The sequence below is a fragment of the Leopardus geoffroyi genome, chromosome C1 (genome assembly GCF_018350155.1).
Source record: "Leopardus geoffroyi isolate Oge1 chromosome C1, O.geoffroyi_Oge1_pat1.0, whole genome shotgun sequence".
NCBI lineage: Eukaryota > Metazoa > Chordata > Mammalia > Carnivora > Felidae > Leopardus > Leopardus geoffroyi.
The window spans coordinates 53,349,595-53,364,998 of record NC_059328.1 but is presented as its reverse complement, the minus strand read 5'-3'; the positions used below and the strand labels follow the sequence as shown (position 1 = coordinate 53,364,998).

The following is a 15,404-nucleotide window of genomic DNA, read 5'->3' as shown; positions in this document are numbered from 1 at the left end:
AAGGGAGCTTAGAAGGGCAAAACCTCACAAACCTGTGTGCCACGTTCTACAGGGGGTGTAAAATAGTTCTGTGCTCTTATTCAGCTAGGATTCAATTCCTGCCCCCCTCTCCACCTGTCCCCGTCCCCCCAAGTTCAGGACAGGGGAGATACTTAGCACAAAAGACACAAGGTGCATTTCTGTTCTTACCTTCGAGTAGGCTCTAACATGTTATTAAGCTCTTTGTTTTGTAATTCTTTCCCTGAAAATACCCAGGTTTTCTCCCATCTAGTAGGAATCCCACAAAGCTAGTGCCACCACACAAAGGTTCTCAAGTTCGGCAAACAAAATGGAGAGGCTTAATATTCTGGGAAGACAGGGAAGTCCCCATTCTCTCCAGCAGTTAGAGAATTATTTATTATTAATGGCATGAATGTAGATGCTCAGGAAGAGGGACCTATGTTCCACACATTATTTAATATTTGTTATGGTTTTTTTTTTTCAATTTTTTAAATTTTTGAGTGAGGGAGATGCAGAGCACGAGCAGGGGAGGGGCAGAGAGAGAGGGAGACACAGAATCAGAAGCAGGCTCCAGGCTGTGAGCTGTCAGCACAGAGCCCAATGAGGGGCTCGAACCCATGAGCTGTGAGATCATGACCTGAACCGAAGTTGGATGCTTAAGTGACTTGAGCCACCCAGGCGCCCCTTAACATTTGTTCTTAATGTTATCCCCTTATATTCTTCAATTTTTTTTTGCATCTTCAAGATGTCAAGAACCCCCTGACGTGGACAGTAGCACTGAGAGGAGGCCCACTCAGTTTGGTAACTGATCTGCTGGGTTACAAAGTGAACGGAATCTCCACGAGGCACAAGCAGCAGCACGTGAACGCATCACTATAAACACTAAGACTGTCCGTTCATACAGTTTATTTCACTAGACTGCAAATTTATACACAGTACGAAGGGGTTTCCTGATAGCACGCATACAGTTTACTTTCTGTACTGCTGAAGAACCAATTGTTTTTGTTTTTTTTTTTTTACATTGTATCGTGATACCCTATTGTTAAAACGTTATTCAGTGAATTTTTTCCAACTACATATAAACGGAGATTTACCACACACATACACGGTGCAAGAATGTCTTTATAACATATTTGAATCACAAGATGTGAATCTAAAATACATCACTGTAATTAGAACACTACTTTAAAAATACAATGCCCCACGTTATATTAGCCAGATCGGATTAATCTCTGTATACGTCACAAAGCAGTTCAGTGGATAGCTTCTTGGATAACTAACTGGCAGCAGCTTTGAACTAGGATATCAAAAGAAATCTTTAAGAATCAATTTTGAAGTTTAAAAACATCTTCCTTTATGTACTCAATATTTTCAGAATCAAAATGGGACACTTAAAAATTTATAGTCTCTAACACAAGAAGAAATCCATCCCTCCCTTAGCCGAAAGGCTGGGGTTGTAATACTAGGTTTTGTAAGACATTTGAGAAAAGCATCATACGGGGAGTGGAAATGAGTGAAAAAGAGACATAACATTTCTTGAAAAGCATTTTGGATTCCTCTGTCTTCCCTGCCTCTGTCAAACAAAGAATACTGCATTACAAAAAAAGATAGGTTTCCATAAGATGACGTTCTAAAGAAAATGTATGTAAACAAGTCAGAGAGAAGGATTTCTTCATTTTCCCATTTTGTACAGTGGGGCAGTGGGAGGATATCAGTTAAATAATAGAACTCCTTAGTCAACCACTTCACACACAAAACAGCTAGGGATAATTGCTGACAATTTCTCATGTGTTTCCTTTTCCTTCCCCCAAAGTTTGAGAATGTTTGAAAGTTCAATAAATAGTAGAAAAATAATCCTTTACTTAGAAATTTTGAGATGCATCATTTAGAGCTTAACAGGAGTTCCATACAGCAACTGTGGTATCTAGGTACCGCCAGAAACAAAGCGAGATCTTCCGAAAGCACACATTTCTGTCTGGATGTGCCACGTTCCCAGTCTCCGGCTGGGCACACTTGTCTCTCTTCCAGTTAAGGAGAGCCGAATGTTTCTGGCTCCTTGGGACATTCCTCTGGCTCAGCTTAACGAAGGTTCCCAATGTTTCGTTTATGGGTCTCGCCTCTGTGTTTGGAGGTTTGCCTTCTGCTCCACCCCATTGGTATTATGGCAGGTTCGTTAATCAGGCTTACTTCCCCTCCATTTCAGAACCAGCTTCGCACTTTCACAAACGTGATTTTGTTGTTGTTCCTCATTCCGAAACACATTTGACAGGCAGCAAGTGAGTTAAACCGCTCTGGACAAAGCACGAACACAAGGGGTCTCTTGCTGTGGAGTATCTGATGCTGGCTCTTCTTCCCTCCAGAACATTCTGTACCTCCCAGCTCCCATCTTCTCGTGGAGGTCAGGAGAGTGTTAGCACTCTGCATCGACGGTGTGTACTGTCACGGCCGCCTGCAAGTGGTGGCTGTGGTGCGGCGTGGGGTGGTGGGAGCGGTAGTGGTGGAATTTGTGACTTAGCAGGGCGGCCGTCTGGGGCGGGGCGTCCAGATCCAAGTCTTCGTCGTGGTTCCCCACATCCACCCCAGCTGACAAGGGGTCATTGTTGCACGGGGGGTTTTCACTATCTTCCTGTGGGCTCATGGTGCTGTAACCTAGAAAATGAACAGAACAAGCAGCTGAGAGCTTCCAGACACAGGGAGAGGTGACTGAAGATTTCTAGGGCACGGGGAGATGTTCCTATCTTTGTGTTACACGGGTGCAAACGTCTGCAGGCTGCCAGCAGACGTCAAAGTGGCTTATTTTTGAAGAGATCTTTTGTTAGCTGTTTCTCCTCTGTGCCACCGCGACCCCCAACAATTACACAATAAAAAATTTTAGACACCTGAGAAAGTACAGATAAGAAAAAAAATATATATATAGGAAGCTTTTTCCCAAATCCCCAAATCAACACAACAAAAACTAAAATCCTCGCTCTTCCCACCTGATCCACAGATAACTACCATTCACATTTGGGACTATCTTCCTACACTTTTCCCTGAGATAAGATTAACTTTATTTGAATGAATAAATGAATGAATGAATGAATGAAAGAAAGAAAAAAGAGAGAGAGAGAAAGAAAGAAGGGAGAAAGGGAGAAAGGGAGAAAAAGTAGGGAGAAAGAAAAATAAAAAAGGCAGCTTCAAAAAAAAAAAAAAAAGAAAAGAAAAGAAAGAAAGAAAAGAAAAAAGGAAAACAAAGTCCTAATAGGATTCAAATCAAGTTGGGGGCTGGTGGAGAAAGCTGGGCTTCAACAGGCCTGCACGTGATCTCACAGCAAGGACAAAAACAAGTGTCTCCATTGTGTGTATATCTGTTCTACGGCACACACCGGTGTCCTGGAATTCCTACACACAAATTATACAAGTGAGGGAAATGATGATCAGAGGTTAATGAACTTGCCCAAAGTTCCAGTACCTGATGGGATACGAACTCCACATATACCCATAGCAACTAGCAAAGGAATCAACTATTCTCTGTGTAAGCTGGCTCACTGTATTTAAAGATTAATTTCTTTTGGTATTCTAAGTAATACACGTTTCAAAAGAAAATGCCCTTGCTGATCAAAGGATTCCATTCCAAGAACTCTGGCATGTTTTTAAATATTGCAAAAATCCCCTTTAAAATTTTTGAGAAGTGACAGCTCATTAATATTTCCACTGCATCTACGGTTAGCATCAATCAGAGCTCACCCATGGGTAGTGCTAGTCACATTTGTGGTGCAAAATTGATGTGCTTGCATACAGCCAAGCAAGAATGGGATATGGTTGAAAATGTATGCTGGGTGCAAAAATGAGAAAGGCAATTCTCTGTCCTCAATGAACCATTTTGCAAATGACAGATTTAAGTCAGTCTAACTCCAGAAATATTTATTGTGCACCTACTATGTACAAGATACTGTGTTAGGCATTGCAGGAGACACCAAGGTGAAAATCTGCTCCCTGCACAAGGAGCTTAAAAGCTAGAGTTTGAGAAATAAAATGAATACAAGCATAGATCCGTTCAATTATTCATTCATTGAAGACCATTATGCAGCCAGAGGGGGAGGCTACAAAACATGAATAAGAGATGTCTCTTTTCCTTAAGGATTTCACAACTGAACAGGAGACATATTTGTGAAGCTGGGTTTACTCTAATGCAGATAATGATAAGTGCTATAGTTGAGGTATAACTGGTATCGAGAACATGGAATAACTAATTCCGGCTGGAAGAATGAGAAAGCTCCACAGAAAAACTCCTGTTTCAGTTGGGCTTAAAAGGATATGTAGGAGTTTGGTAAGTGGATATGAGGGAGGGAACAGGAGCACAGCCTAGAGGTGTGGAAAGCCAAGGCCACTGCTGTACCATGTGGCTAGGACAGGTGCAGGTAGGCAGTTGGGTAACGTGGCAGGAGAGAGGTGGAAAGGTGAGTTACAGTCAGATTATAAAGACCAAAGCAGAGAAAATGGAGGAACAAATACATTTTGAACAGACTGAAAAAAAAATAGCATGACAGTTTCTGTGTTTCAGAGAGAGTTTTCGTGGCAGTTTGGAAGATGAATAAAAAGGAAATAGAGGGGACAGTTGGGAGGTTATTGCAACAGCCCAGATGACAGACTAAGAATTAAAACTAGGGGTATGGGATTAGGCAGATTTAAAAGTATCTCAGAGGTGGAAACAATAGAAGTTGGCAAGCAGTTAAAAGTTAGGGGGGTTTGGGGGTGACGACTTTGAGTCAGGATGAAAAGACTCGGAGATCCCAAGTGTCAGGGATGAAGGGGGCAGAAGAGGGTGAGGTTCATGGACATAGGCGTCTATCACCACTGAGTGTCTCCTTGGTGCCAGGTGGGGGGCTCAATCAAAAAAGGGGTAAGGGGGAAGCTCCAGCTCCCAAGAAGCCCACAGTCAAGAAGGGGAAACAAGGTATTCAAACAGAGGCACATGGAGAGGGATACCAAAGCTGATTAACTTGGCTTAGGACACCTTACGAGGACACTTAAAGTGGCCCTCATGGGAGAGAAGGGGTTCATTAGGTAAAGAGCGGGGTGGAAAGGTATTGCAGACTGGGAGATGAGCAAATGCCAAGACACAACAGCCCGAGGGCCTCTAGGGGCTTTGGGGATGATAACAAGCCCGGTATGGGGGAGAAAGCAGCAGGAGAGGAGACTGAACATGCGGGCTCAGACCAGATCAGGAAGGCTGGCTGAGTTAGGAGCTGGGATTTAGCAACAGGCCAGAGGTAGGGGAGGGTGCAAGCACATAACATGTGCTTGAAGATGATCACTTGTGGCAGTGAGGCGGCTGGAAAGAAGGTGGGACTGAGGCTCAGAGGACAGGAGGCTGCGGTGCTGGCCCAAGGAGATGGTGAGGACCTCAAGTGGGCCAGCGGCTGTGTTACGTAGGGCAAGCGGCCGGCTTCAAGACACTGTTCGAGCTCAGAGTAGGTTGCCTTTGGTGGCCCAACTGACGTCCCTGGGGGGAAGATCCAGGTTGACATCCTTGGATAAGGTTGAGGTTTCTAGGTTCAGGGCTGGGGAAACAGTGATGCCTTTCCTCAAGAATCAGGAGCCAGAATGGGTTTCTCAGCTTCAGCAGGGCTCGGTCTGGAACGTGAGACTGGATGGTAGACGCTGAAGCCCCAGTTACAAAGTGCTGCGTGTGCTTAAGCTGCCATGTGCTTCACACATAGGGGACTCAAGTAGAAGACACACTTTTAGCAAAATCTCAGCATCTATGTTGATGATTGTTGGCCAACCTTTAGTGCTAGGCTGTCTTTATCTTGCCTCCAAGTACCTCCTGAAGGGTTTCCCATCTCCACTCATTTACAAGCACCCACAGAAACTGTTAACTCATTTTCACATTCCTGGTGTAAAATTCATGACAGGCCTTCTGCCGGGCTCACCCTCCCACCTTCCATCATCCGGCTATTGTCCTTCATGCTTCAGTTTTTAAAGGTCTTCTCTGGGAAGCAACCCAAACCCCCAGCACCCCATCCTGCCAGCCCACGTGGGGTCTGTTGCCCCTTCTGTGAGTTTAAATGGCATTCTGTGCACATCTCTAGCTTAGATTTTTACTATGCAATAAAACTTAGGGCTGTCGTGGCCATTAGTGAATTTCCATTTATTTTTGTACTCCTAATATTCAACGCAATGCCTCACACAGAGCAGGCACTTCATTTTTCAAAATCACATTACTATGCTCCCAAAGCAACGGTATTAAGAGTTTTTTGGGTATCTGTGGTTTTACCTGGTGTGACATTCTCATCTAACAATGAAGACGTTCCAGGATTCACTGGGCCCTGCCCAGGGGTTCCGACTTAACACGCCAGGGGTGCTCTGGACCTGGCTGGTCATAGGCTCAAGGGTGGGTTTAATGATGGAGTTGTTCCCACAGCACCTCAGGGGCACCCCCATTTCTCCTGCTCTTGCTTTCTGATGAGAACCCAAGCACAGGGTCTTCCAAAGTGAACCCCTTGCTCTGGGACATTCTGTTTCATTTTCTCAGTGTGGCAGTATTGCTCAGCCCCTCTGTAACTTACTCAAGCTTCCTCTTATCTCAATAATTAATGAAAATCTGGAGGGAGGGATAGCAAGCTGTGGAGAAGTGGGAGAAAGCCAAACACATGCTCTCACTTAACAAATTGAGTGTTTACTTAGCACCAGACAATTCTGTTGAGTGCTGGGAACAGTGATGAATAAGACAGATTCAGTATGACTCAAGGCAGAGGAAGCACTATTTAAAACACAAAGGATATCAGCCAATACTTTCAAAGGAAAAGTTTCTTACTATCCAAAGGTGTATGCAGTATAGTCTCTGAAAAGGCGACCTCAAGCAAAAAGTAGGCTCAGGAAGGAGACCAGGCGACCATTGAGAACAGAAGTCAAGATCAGGCTTTTTGGTATTGTGCTTACATATTTAGCTGATGGTTCCTGAAGAAACCTCTCTGGATGGGTGGGGAGGTTAGGTCACTCTGGGAACTCACTCTCCACCTTGTGGTCACAGAGAGTAACTGTGGGAGAATATCCACGCGCCTCCAAAAAACAATGGCCCTAAGTTGCACTCTACAGTTTTTGACCAGGTTTTCAAGGCTCACCATTCACCTTTTAAGCTTTTTGGAATTTGCTTCAGTAGGAGGAGGTCTCCCTTTTACAAAGAAAAAAATGTTGCTTAAATACATTTATATCCAGTTTCTAATGAGTTGGTAACTAACACGCAGATTCAAAAGGGACAAATACACATTGGTGGTTTTTAACCTAAAGATAAGCCAGTTGATGAATGGATAGAACATGAGATTTTCAGAAGAAAAAAATGGGCAGACATATAGAATTAAAGCATAAATAGGTAGCAATTGTTTTTAATTTCTACCTGCGAGTGTAACAGTAAATCGTCAAGGGCTGAAAAACAGTCATTCTAAGTGGTCTTAGAATATTGACGAAAATAATTCTACCTTTCAAAAACTATTCTTATTTCAGTATTTTTAAGGTACAAAAATTAAAATAAGATTCCTTTGAAATACAAAACTCTCTTGGCCACATGAAATACCACTGACCCCTGAGCAACTTTGAACTACATGGGTCTACTTGCAGGCTAGTTTTCCACAAATACAGGACAGGGCTGTAAAAGTATTTTCTCTTATGATTTTAACATTTTCTTTTCTCTAGCTTCCTTTAAGAAAACATTATATAATACATGTAACATACAAAATGTAGACTAATCCACTGTTCATGTTCTTGGTAAGGCTTCCAGTCAACAGATTATTAGTAGTAAAGTTTTTCTTTCGGCGGGGGTGAGAAGTTATATGTGAATTTTTTTAAAATATAGTTTTTTAATGTTTTATTTTTGAGAGTGAGAGAGAGTGGGAGAGGGGCAGTGAGAGAGGGAGACACAGAATCTGAAGCAGGCTCTAGGCTCTGAGCTGTCAGCACAGAGCCCCATGCAGGGCTCAAACCCACGAACCGTGAGATCATGACCTGGGCCGAAGTCGGCTGCTTAACCAACTGAGCCAACCAGGCACCCCTAGATGTGGATTTCTGATCGCGCAAGGGTGGGGGTTGGTGTCCCTAATGCCCATGATCTTCAAAGGTCAACTGTATTTCTAAATAAAAATACAGCTTGAAGTCTACAAGTTTGGCCTGGCGACATTCAGTTTTAATTCTAGGTATATCACAATTCTGAACCACATCCTGAAAGTCTAGTCTGTTCAGTACTTATATATTTATGTGGATCAGACCCAAGGTAAAAATGCTCACCGGGTTGCAAAGAACCACGGTGCTACAATTTTACCCCGTCAAGGGCCAGCACCAACAGCACCAAGGCCACCTTCCCTCCAGGGGACTTCCATGATTCTCATGCAGATAAAAGTGAACTAGCTCCCTATCTTCTTTGTTCTGGTCCTTTAAGGAAGCTGTCCTATTCAGTCTTTTATCAGTCTTATGAGTACATGCATTCATTTACAGTTTTCTGCTAGATTGTACATCCTTTGAGGGCAGACTGGGTATGGAGGTGGGTAAGTCACCCTGACATATGCTATTTCATTTGTTGCTCACAACTTCACCAGGGAGACATTTCTAATCTCATTTTAATTATTAGGAAACTAAGGTCCAAAGTAGCTTCACTAAGATCTCATTACCTGTGGAGGGGGAGAGGTGGGTTCCAAGTGAGCTGTGCTTGGCCCTATATAATATAAGCTCTTCCATAATCACTCGGCCTCACAGAATTGAGGCCGCCCCTTCACAAGGTCCCTCCACTGTGCCTAGCAAACAGCATAAAAGAACACAGAGCTGAGAAAGAAGGGTACTGACAAAACAACGAGATTAGATTTCCTTGTTTTCATGCGAACCTACCCATGGCCTATTCTTGGCATCACAGGGACATTAACCTGATGCCACCACTTTTAGTGACCCACCATTCAGGTTCAGGGATATGACAACATGCAGTTAAATGCTATTGATTTTTGTGGTACATTTGGAATTATGTGGAATGTCAATGTCTTCCATTTCTTTTGGTGTTGCATTCTATCTGCACGAGGAACTATTTTTCATTCCTCGGGGATAACAGGGATCCAATTATTGTGAAAAATGAAAGAAAGCAAGCCCTTAGCTAGATTCCTTAGCTTTCAGATACTGACACTGCATTACTGCTTTCATCTAAGCTGTTGCTTCATACACCATTTTACTAAGACAATGGGAGAGCTAATGGAACATTGGAAACGTCACTCAGAATTCCAATTTCGTATTGAAGCAATTTCTATCCGGGGAGAAGGAAAGAGAGAGAAAGGATTCAGTATTTCTGCTGAATAAGAAATTATTTCTGTTGAACTTTAGTAGCCTCAAACCTGTTTTATTATTCAAAGGAGAAGAGGCACAGAACTGCTTGGCAGAATGAATTTATGCAGGTTCAAAGGTTTTTAGGGGAAAAAAACCCAGAAAGTCAAAGAAACTGAGAAATTTAAGTTGTGCTTTGACTCTGCATAGAAACCTGAAGTTTCTACTTAGTTGGTGGGAACAATGTCATTCAAAGCTCAAATTAGGAAACTCCAATTTACAAATCAGAGTTTTGGCTTCTGTTTTCCGAAGGGAGTTTGAATACCTGGCTGTCATGTAAAAGGCAACACTGGTTGCCTTGACGAATATCCACTCCTGCATGTTTTAGCACAGGGCTGGGAGCTCACTGTTTGTAGGCTTCCTTTTTTTTTTTTTTTTTTTCCTAGGGTAGATGTGGAGAAAGAGTCAAAAAGGTATAAATGCATTATTTATGCATTAAAAAAAGATCTGATTCTGGGAAGAAAATAAAGTTTTCTAGAAAATTAAACAAGCACATGAAAAACAAAAAGATCTTACAATTACAAAAAGTTCTTACAAGGCCCCACACTCCTGTCATGTTGTTGCGGAACACTGGCAGTGATGGCTACAGGGCGGGATGTGTCTGCTATTCCCTGTGACGACAAGCCATCAGGATGTTGGTAAGGTAAGAAGCTAGGTGGTGGCCAAGTCTTTGGTACAGCATGTTGACTTGATAATTCACAGCCCGCTCAGCCTTAGTGTCGACCCTTTCTGAGCATCTTAGAGGCATCTTCTATAAACTCCATGACTATATACACCAGTCTGCTTGCCTCTAAATCTCCTTTGCCCCAACATTTCTTTCATCAGCCTTTAAGCCCAGTGCAAACGTTGTCTCTTTGGTGAAGGCTTCTCTGAACCTTCCAGGCAAGGCTGGAGGTCAGGATGGGGAATGCCAGAAGGAAGCATGAACTCTTGTCATGTCCGAAGTGTATACGTGGCTGAGAGAGCCCTTGAGGATGCTGGTGTTGGCCAGCTAACAACAGTGGGTAGCAGAACTGATGTGGATGCCAATTACCAAGGATCACGTGGAATGGTAAGCGGGTTCCATTCAGACAATGTGAACCTTTATGCATGGAGAACACTTAGATGCAATCTGTGTGCCCAAGGGTCATCTCACTTATTCCTGCAAGTGCTGAGACAAAAATCAAAACTACACCTAGAAATGTGCCATGTTGGAATATGTCCTTTGGAAAACTATGCCAAAGTAATGAATTTGAGCACAGAACAGGAGCGAGAAGAGGGGATGTGAGCACTGGCCCACAGGGAGCCCACCAGACTCTTCAGAAGGAGCTAGACCTTACCATGATCGCTTTCTGTTCCTGATCGACCCCAGTAGCGACGCCTCCTCTCTGGACTGTGTGCATGTCGTTCGATGACTGCAGCTATAAACCGAGTATTGCTGACTGTGGGGAGAAGACAGTTAATCACTCTTGTGCCAGTATCCTTATTGTATAGAGTACATTTGCTCTGGGCAGGTTCATTCACACACTGGGGGGAGCTATTCTTTGGAGAAATAGAAGAAGTAAATTATTATTATTATAATTTTTTTTTTAGTTTTGAGGATTAAGGGCAGTGAGAAGTTCGTCATCACAGGTCTCCAACATGCATTAAGAAGACATGTTCTACACAGTTGTAGGCCAAGGTATGTATCTCACGCTAATTGAATTCTTTTTTGATAAAGAAATGCTCTTCCCCCCTGCAACTGAATTATATACATTTAATCCCCGGAGGGATTAAAACAATGTATATCACCTGATGATTCTCTTTCTGAAATACTATGCTGGAAAGCAATGAGGAGGAGAAAGAAAAGATAGGGTGAGGTGTTAGGACAAAGCACTTAACGAGAAAAGGAACATCAAGACTCCTTTTAAGATTTTCTAAAACAAAGCAAACACCTACACTTATTTATTCCTAATGAAAATGGGGGAGGAAAAACCCTCGCCACATTAAGATTCTTAAATCGTAATATACGCCAAAAGGGTAGAAGACAGAACATTTATTCTGGTTTAGCCTCCTGCTGACACGTTCCGCAATGAGGCAGCTTGAATACTCACTGATGCCTCTGTCCTCATGGCTGTCATCGTCCCTTTCATCTCTGTCATTCTCCAGGTTGGACATACGCACTGACATTTCTACCCATCATTAAAGAGAAAGAAACATGACTATTTAATCAAACAAAATCACCCACTTTAATACCCTGTGGAGGCCTCATTTTGACGGCTGGGTGACAGCATTCCATCAAGAACGAGTCCAAACTTGGAAAAGAATAAACTGATGTCCCATGTCCCATCCATTTTTTTTTTAAAGGAGGAGGTAGCAGGAATCAAAACAGGGAGGACCAGAAATGAATAATCAAGAGAGGCACCTGAAATTAACTTCTGAAGAAAGGAGAGCAAAGAAGTTGACAGAGGCTAATGGATCTTTAATCCTCTACCAATGTACCTCAAACAGAAGGAAGGGGTCTAAAGCCATGGCTGAGTGTGCCCAGAAAATGGTGTTACAAAACCCTATAAAAGGCCAGGTATAAGGTAACACTGGATGACTGTCACATACTTACCAAGGGGAAATCTCGGTATCCAAATCTTACCACAGGGAAGGAGCTTTGTGATTAGTCCTGTTACTAAATCAGGCAGCATTATCCCAAGATGCCCCCCACACCCACCCCACTGCCCCATCAGGATTGCGGCCACAGTGAACTATTCCAGCATCAATCTGTCCTTACTGCTGCAAGGATGAGCAAAGTGGCCCAGACCAAGTCCAGAACCATGAGTGAACCTTATCTCCATAAAGGTCAGGTTAATAAATCCCTGGGGCCTTTTACAAAACACGGGGAAGCCCATTAAATGGTTTCATCCTTGCAAACGAACACAGATATCCCATTTAACTCTTGGTATGGAAGCCATGATTGCAGATTAATCATTTTGTATCTGGCTCCAATGAATTCTCCTCTTCAAGAGCTGTGATTATTGCTTTGCACGTGTTCCTTCACACCACGGGATAACAGCTGCAATAGAACAGACTCATGGTCTTGCCAACAGGGACCCAGGCTATCTTTGCCTCACCTGTCTGGAACAGCAAAGACAGCACATCTGAGTTGAGGGAAGAACGAAATTTCCCACTAAGCATCCCAGCTCCCCTGCCTGGCTTATTCAAGAGGCATGCTGTAGGAGGCTAATGCGTGTAAGACGAGAGAGCATTGGGGGATTTTCTGGGGAATCAAAATGAAGCTCACAGGGTTGAGATCCTAAAGAATGAGCCATGGGCTAAAGGTGGCAAGTAGGCTTTGGGGACTTCCGAATCACACTCCATGAAAGTGGAAAAGGTAGTGCTGTTCTTAGAATTACTTAGGGGCTTACACGACTGGCCACTGTCTTTTCAGCTCTGGAAGGACGCAAGGGAGGCTGCTGCCTCCCAGAGGAGCTTTGGATTCATTTTGGGCTCACCTTGGGCAGCAAGAGGAGACATGTGCTGGTGACTCCGGCGATGAATCTGATGGCGGTAGGCATACACTGCAAGGACGAGGACCATGATGCATCCCATGATGCCTCCGGCCACGGGGCCCACGGGGGCACTTTTAATCATGTTCAACGTGACTACCTCGTCACCTTTATTAAAGCAAACAAATAGATGTCCTTTGTCAAGATCTCCCAAGTGTGGTAGGAAGTGGGGATGGGGGTAGTAAGATGGAGGGACGAGCGTTGGGTGGGGTGTGTTGAAGAGAAGAGCAGGGGCTTTCAAGTTTTGAAAACCTCAAAGAAGATCCACCAGAACGTGGGAGGAGTGGCTTCTTTTAATCCCTGGTTCTCAAATGTCGGCTGCTCGGCAGAGCAGGAGCACATTTGGCAAGGACTACTAAAACAAGTGAGTAGATGAGAATCACTTAAATATGTGCTGCCCAGTGCTAAGAGCCTAGCTCCCCGGGGTGTGGGCTACTCTTGGAAGAGAAGTCATGTAGCACAGAGGTGAGGGCAGCATGGGCCTCTTGGCACGTATTTATTGTACCTGGTGTCCTTTATGGCAACGAGTCAGTTGCAGGACTCCTAAACAGGATCACACTTCAAAGCTTATAGGTTCCCTTTAAAACACTATTAGCACAGTCACGTAGGAAACTGCAGGTGGGTATATAAAGTGATGTTTTAGAACAAGGTCACTTCAACTACATCCTAAGCTGGTTCACTAATAATATGTGAGCTCAGGATCCTTCCTCACATAGGAGGAGTTTTTCTTCTATAGACGGGCTAATGTGGGGAGGTGTTTAAAAAAATAATTAAATAAGGGTTTAAATATCTCACCTCCCAGGGAAGCTTTGGGACCTTGTACTAGCTCCAGAAAGACACCGAGAAAATCTCAGAGGAGGTATGCAGGTAGTAAGTATATTTGAGGTCTTGGGGCCTGATCCCAGACACGTTCCTCCCTCCAGTGTCCCTGTCCCCGACCCTAAGCTACCCATTAGATAGCTCTGGCCTCTGCTGACTCCAGGACCTGAAGTACTGACTTGTAGCCACAGAACTTCTGCCTTGCAAATATCATGAGGCAACGTTGCAGCAGGAGAGACCAATGTGCAGTGGTCACTCCACCCATCGCTGGCCCTGTTCTCCCGACAGCTGGGACTCAAATTCAAACAAACTCCATGGTTCAGCCACGCAGAAACCAGGCCTGACATTTCTCAGAACTAGCTTTATGGGAATGAATTCCAGGCTTGTAAACTTTGGCAGGATACATGGCTGCTTACTCGGCATAGAATATCTAAGCCAGCTTTGAAGGTAATTATCTGCCTTGGATTTGTAACTAAAAAACTACTGGCAAAGGAAGGAAATGGGAAACTAGGGTAGAGGATCATTTTAAGATTTTTGTCCCCGCGTAGAGGCAAAAAAAATTCGTATTCAAGAATCCAAATATTCTGGGTTCCCAACAAACATACCTATTGCTCCCAGGTCATCCACATAAGGACTTTTGGCTCCCACGATCCCCCCGAAGCATTCTTTCTGGGGTGCACAGTAGGACTTGTCCAGGTGAGTCTTTCCATCGCTGTCTACCATGCACCATTCACAATCCAGCACACCGAAGCAGTCCCTGCCAGAGAGATGATGCTGAGTGTTCCGGGAAGCTGTGCTGGGCAGGGGACAGCATATGGACTTGGGCATCAGACAGCTCTCAGGAGCTCCATTACTTACTGGTGCCGTAAGTCCTTGAGCTCCAGTTTCCTTTCCTTATACAAAGAAGAATAGCAACCATCTGCCAAGGCATAGCTGTTTTATGTCTCTCAACAACATGGAAATGAGAGAAATAAAACAGTTCTGTGGATCACACCATAAAATCCACACATCACAGATTAGAAAAGGATTATTGCAAATCATCTCAAAAGACCAAGTGGCCCCAAGGTTCATTAGATTTTGGCCTGACATCCCCCATGTGTAGGGTCATTTAAAAAAAAAAGGGGGGGGGGAAGGAAGGAAACCTGGTCAAATCAATTTGGGAAACATGAGGCAAGTTAAACAGCTTTCTTTCCTGCCAATTTCTCAGAACTTTTAATATGTTAAGTGCATTAAGACTCTCTAAGAGGATGTGTGCAGTGTTCCTCAAATTTAGTTTTGGGGGCACCTGGGTGGCTCAGTTGGTTGAGCGTCCAACTTCGGCTCAGGTCACGATTTTGCAGTTCGTGAGTTGAGCCCTGCGTCGGGCTCTGTGCTGACAGCTCAGAGCCTGGAGCCTGCTTCAGATTCTCTGTCTCCTTCTCTCTCTCTGCCCCTTCCCTGCTCATACTCTGTCTCTCTCTGTCTCTCAAAAATGAATAAACGTTAAAAAAAAATTTAGTTTTGAGTTAGTGCTTAATATCCCAAATTAATCTATCTGATGCCCTCTCATTCCTTTGCTAAAATATGCACTAAAAGCAGAACTAGCTGCCTGTTCTACCTGCTGACCGTACGACCAAATGGTAATCGGCAGCTGTAATACACAGATCACCCCCACTCCCACCCCTACAGCCCACCACAGCCACTGCTCCCATGATGGCTAAGCCCAAACATCCTAGAGAGGAGGGAGACGCAGCA

The 15,404-nt window shown here is 43.9% G+C and overlaps 1 protein-coding gene across 3 annotated transcripts in view; it reads right to left on the bottom strand.

Moving 5' to 3' along the window:
• Positions 1 to 889: 889 nt before the first annotated feature.
• Positions 890 to 15,404, bottom strand: part of CACHD1 (cache domain containing 1) — a 210,214-nt gene continuing 195,699 nt past the window's right edge. For all 3 annotated transcript variants that reach the window (XM_045477681.1, XM_045477684.1, XM_045477682.1), the window contains 5 exons: positions 14,276 to 14,427; positions 12,798 to 12,959; positions 11,409 to 11,486; positions 10,656 to 10,757; positions 890 to 2,649 (listed from right to left, as the gene is read on the bottom strand). In XM_045477681.1, the coding sequence (XP_045333637.1) occupies positions 2,411 to 2,649; positions 10,656 to 10,757; positions 11,409 to 11,486; positions 12,798 to 12,959; positions 14,276 to 14,427 (733 nt within the window). In that variant the 3' untranslated portion in view covers positions 890 to 2,410. The remainder of the gene's footprint in view (positions 2,650 to 10,655; positions 10,758 to 11,408; positions 11,487 to 12,797; positions 12,960 to 14,275; positions 14,428 to 15,404) is intronic.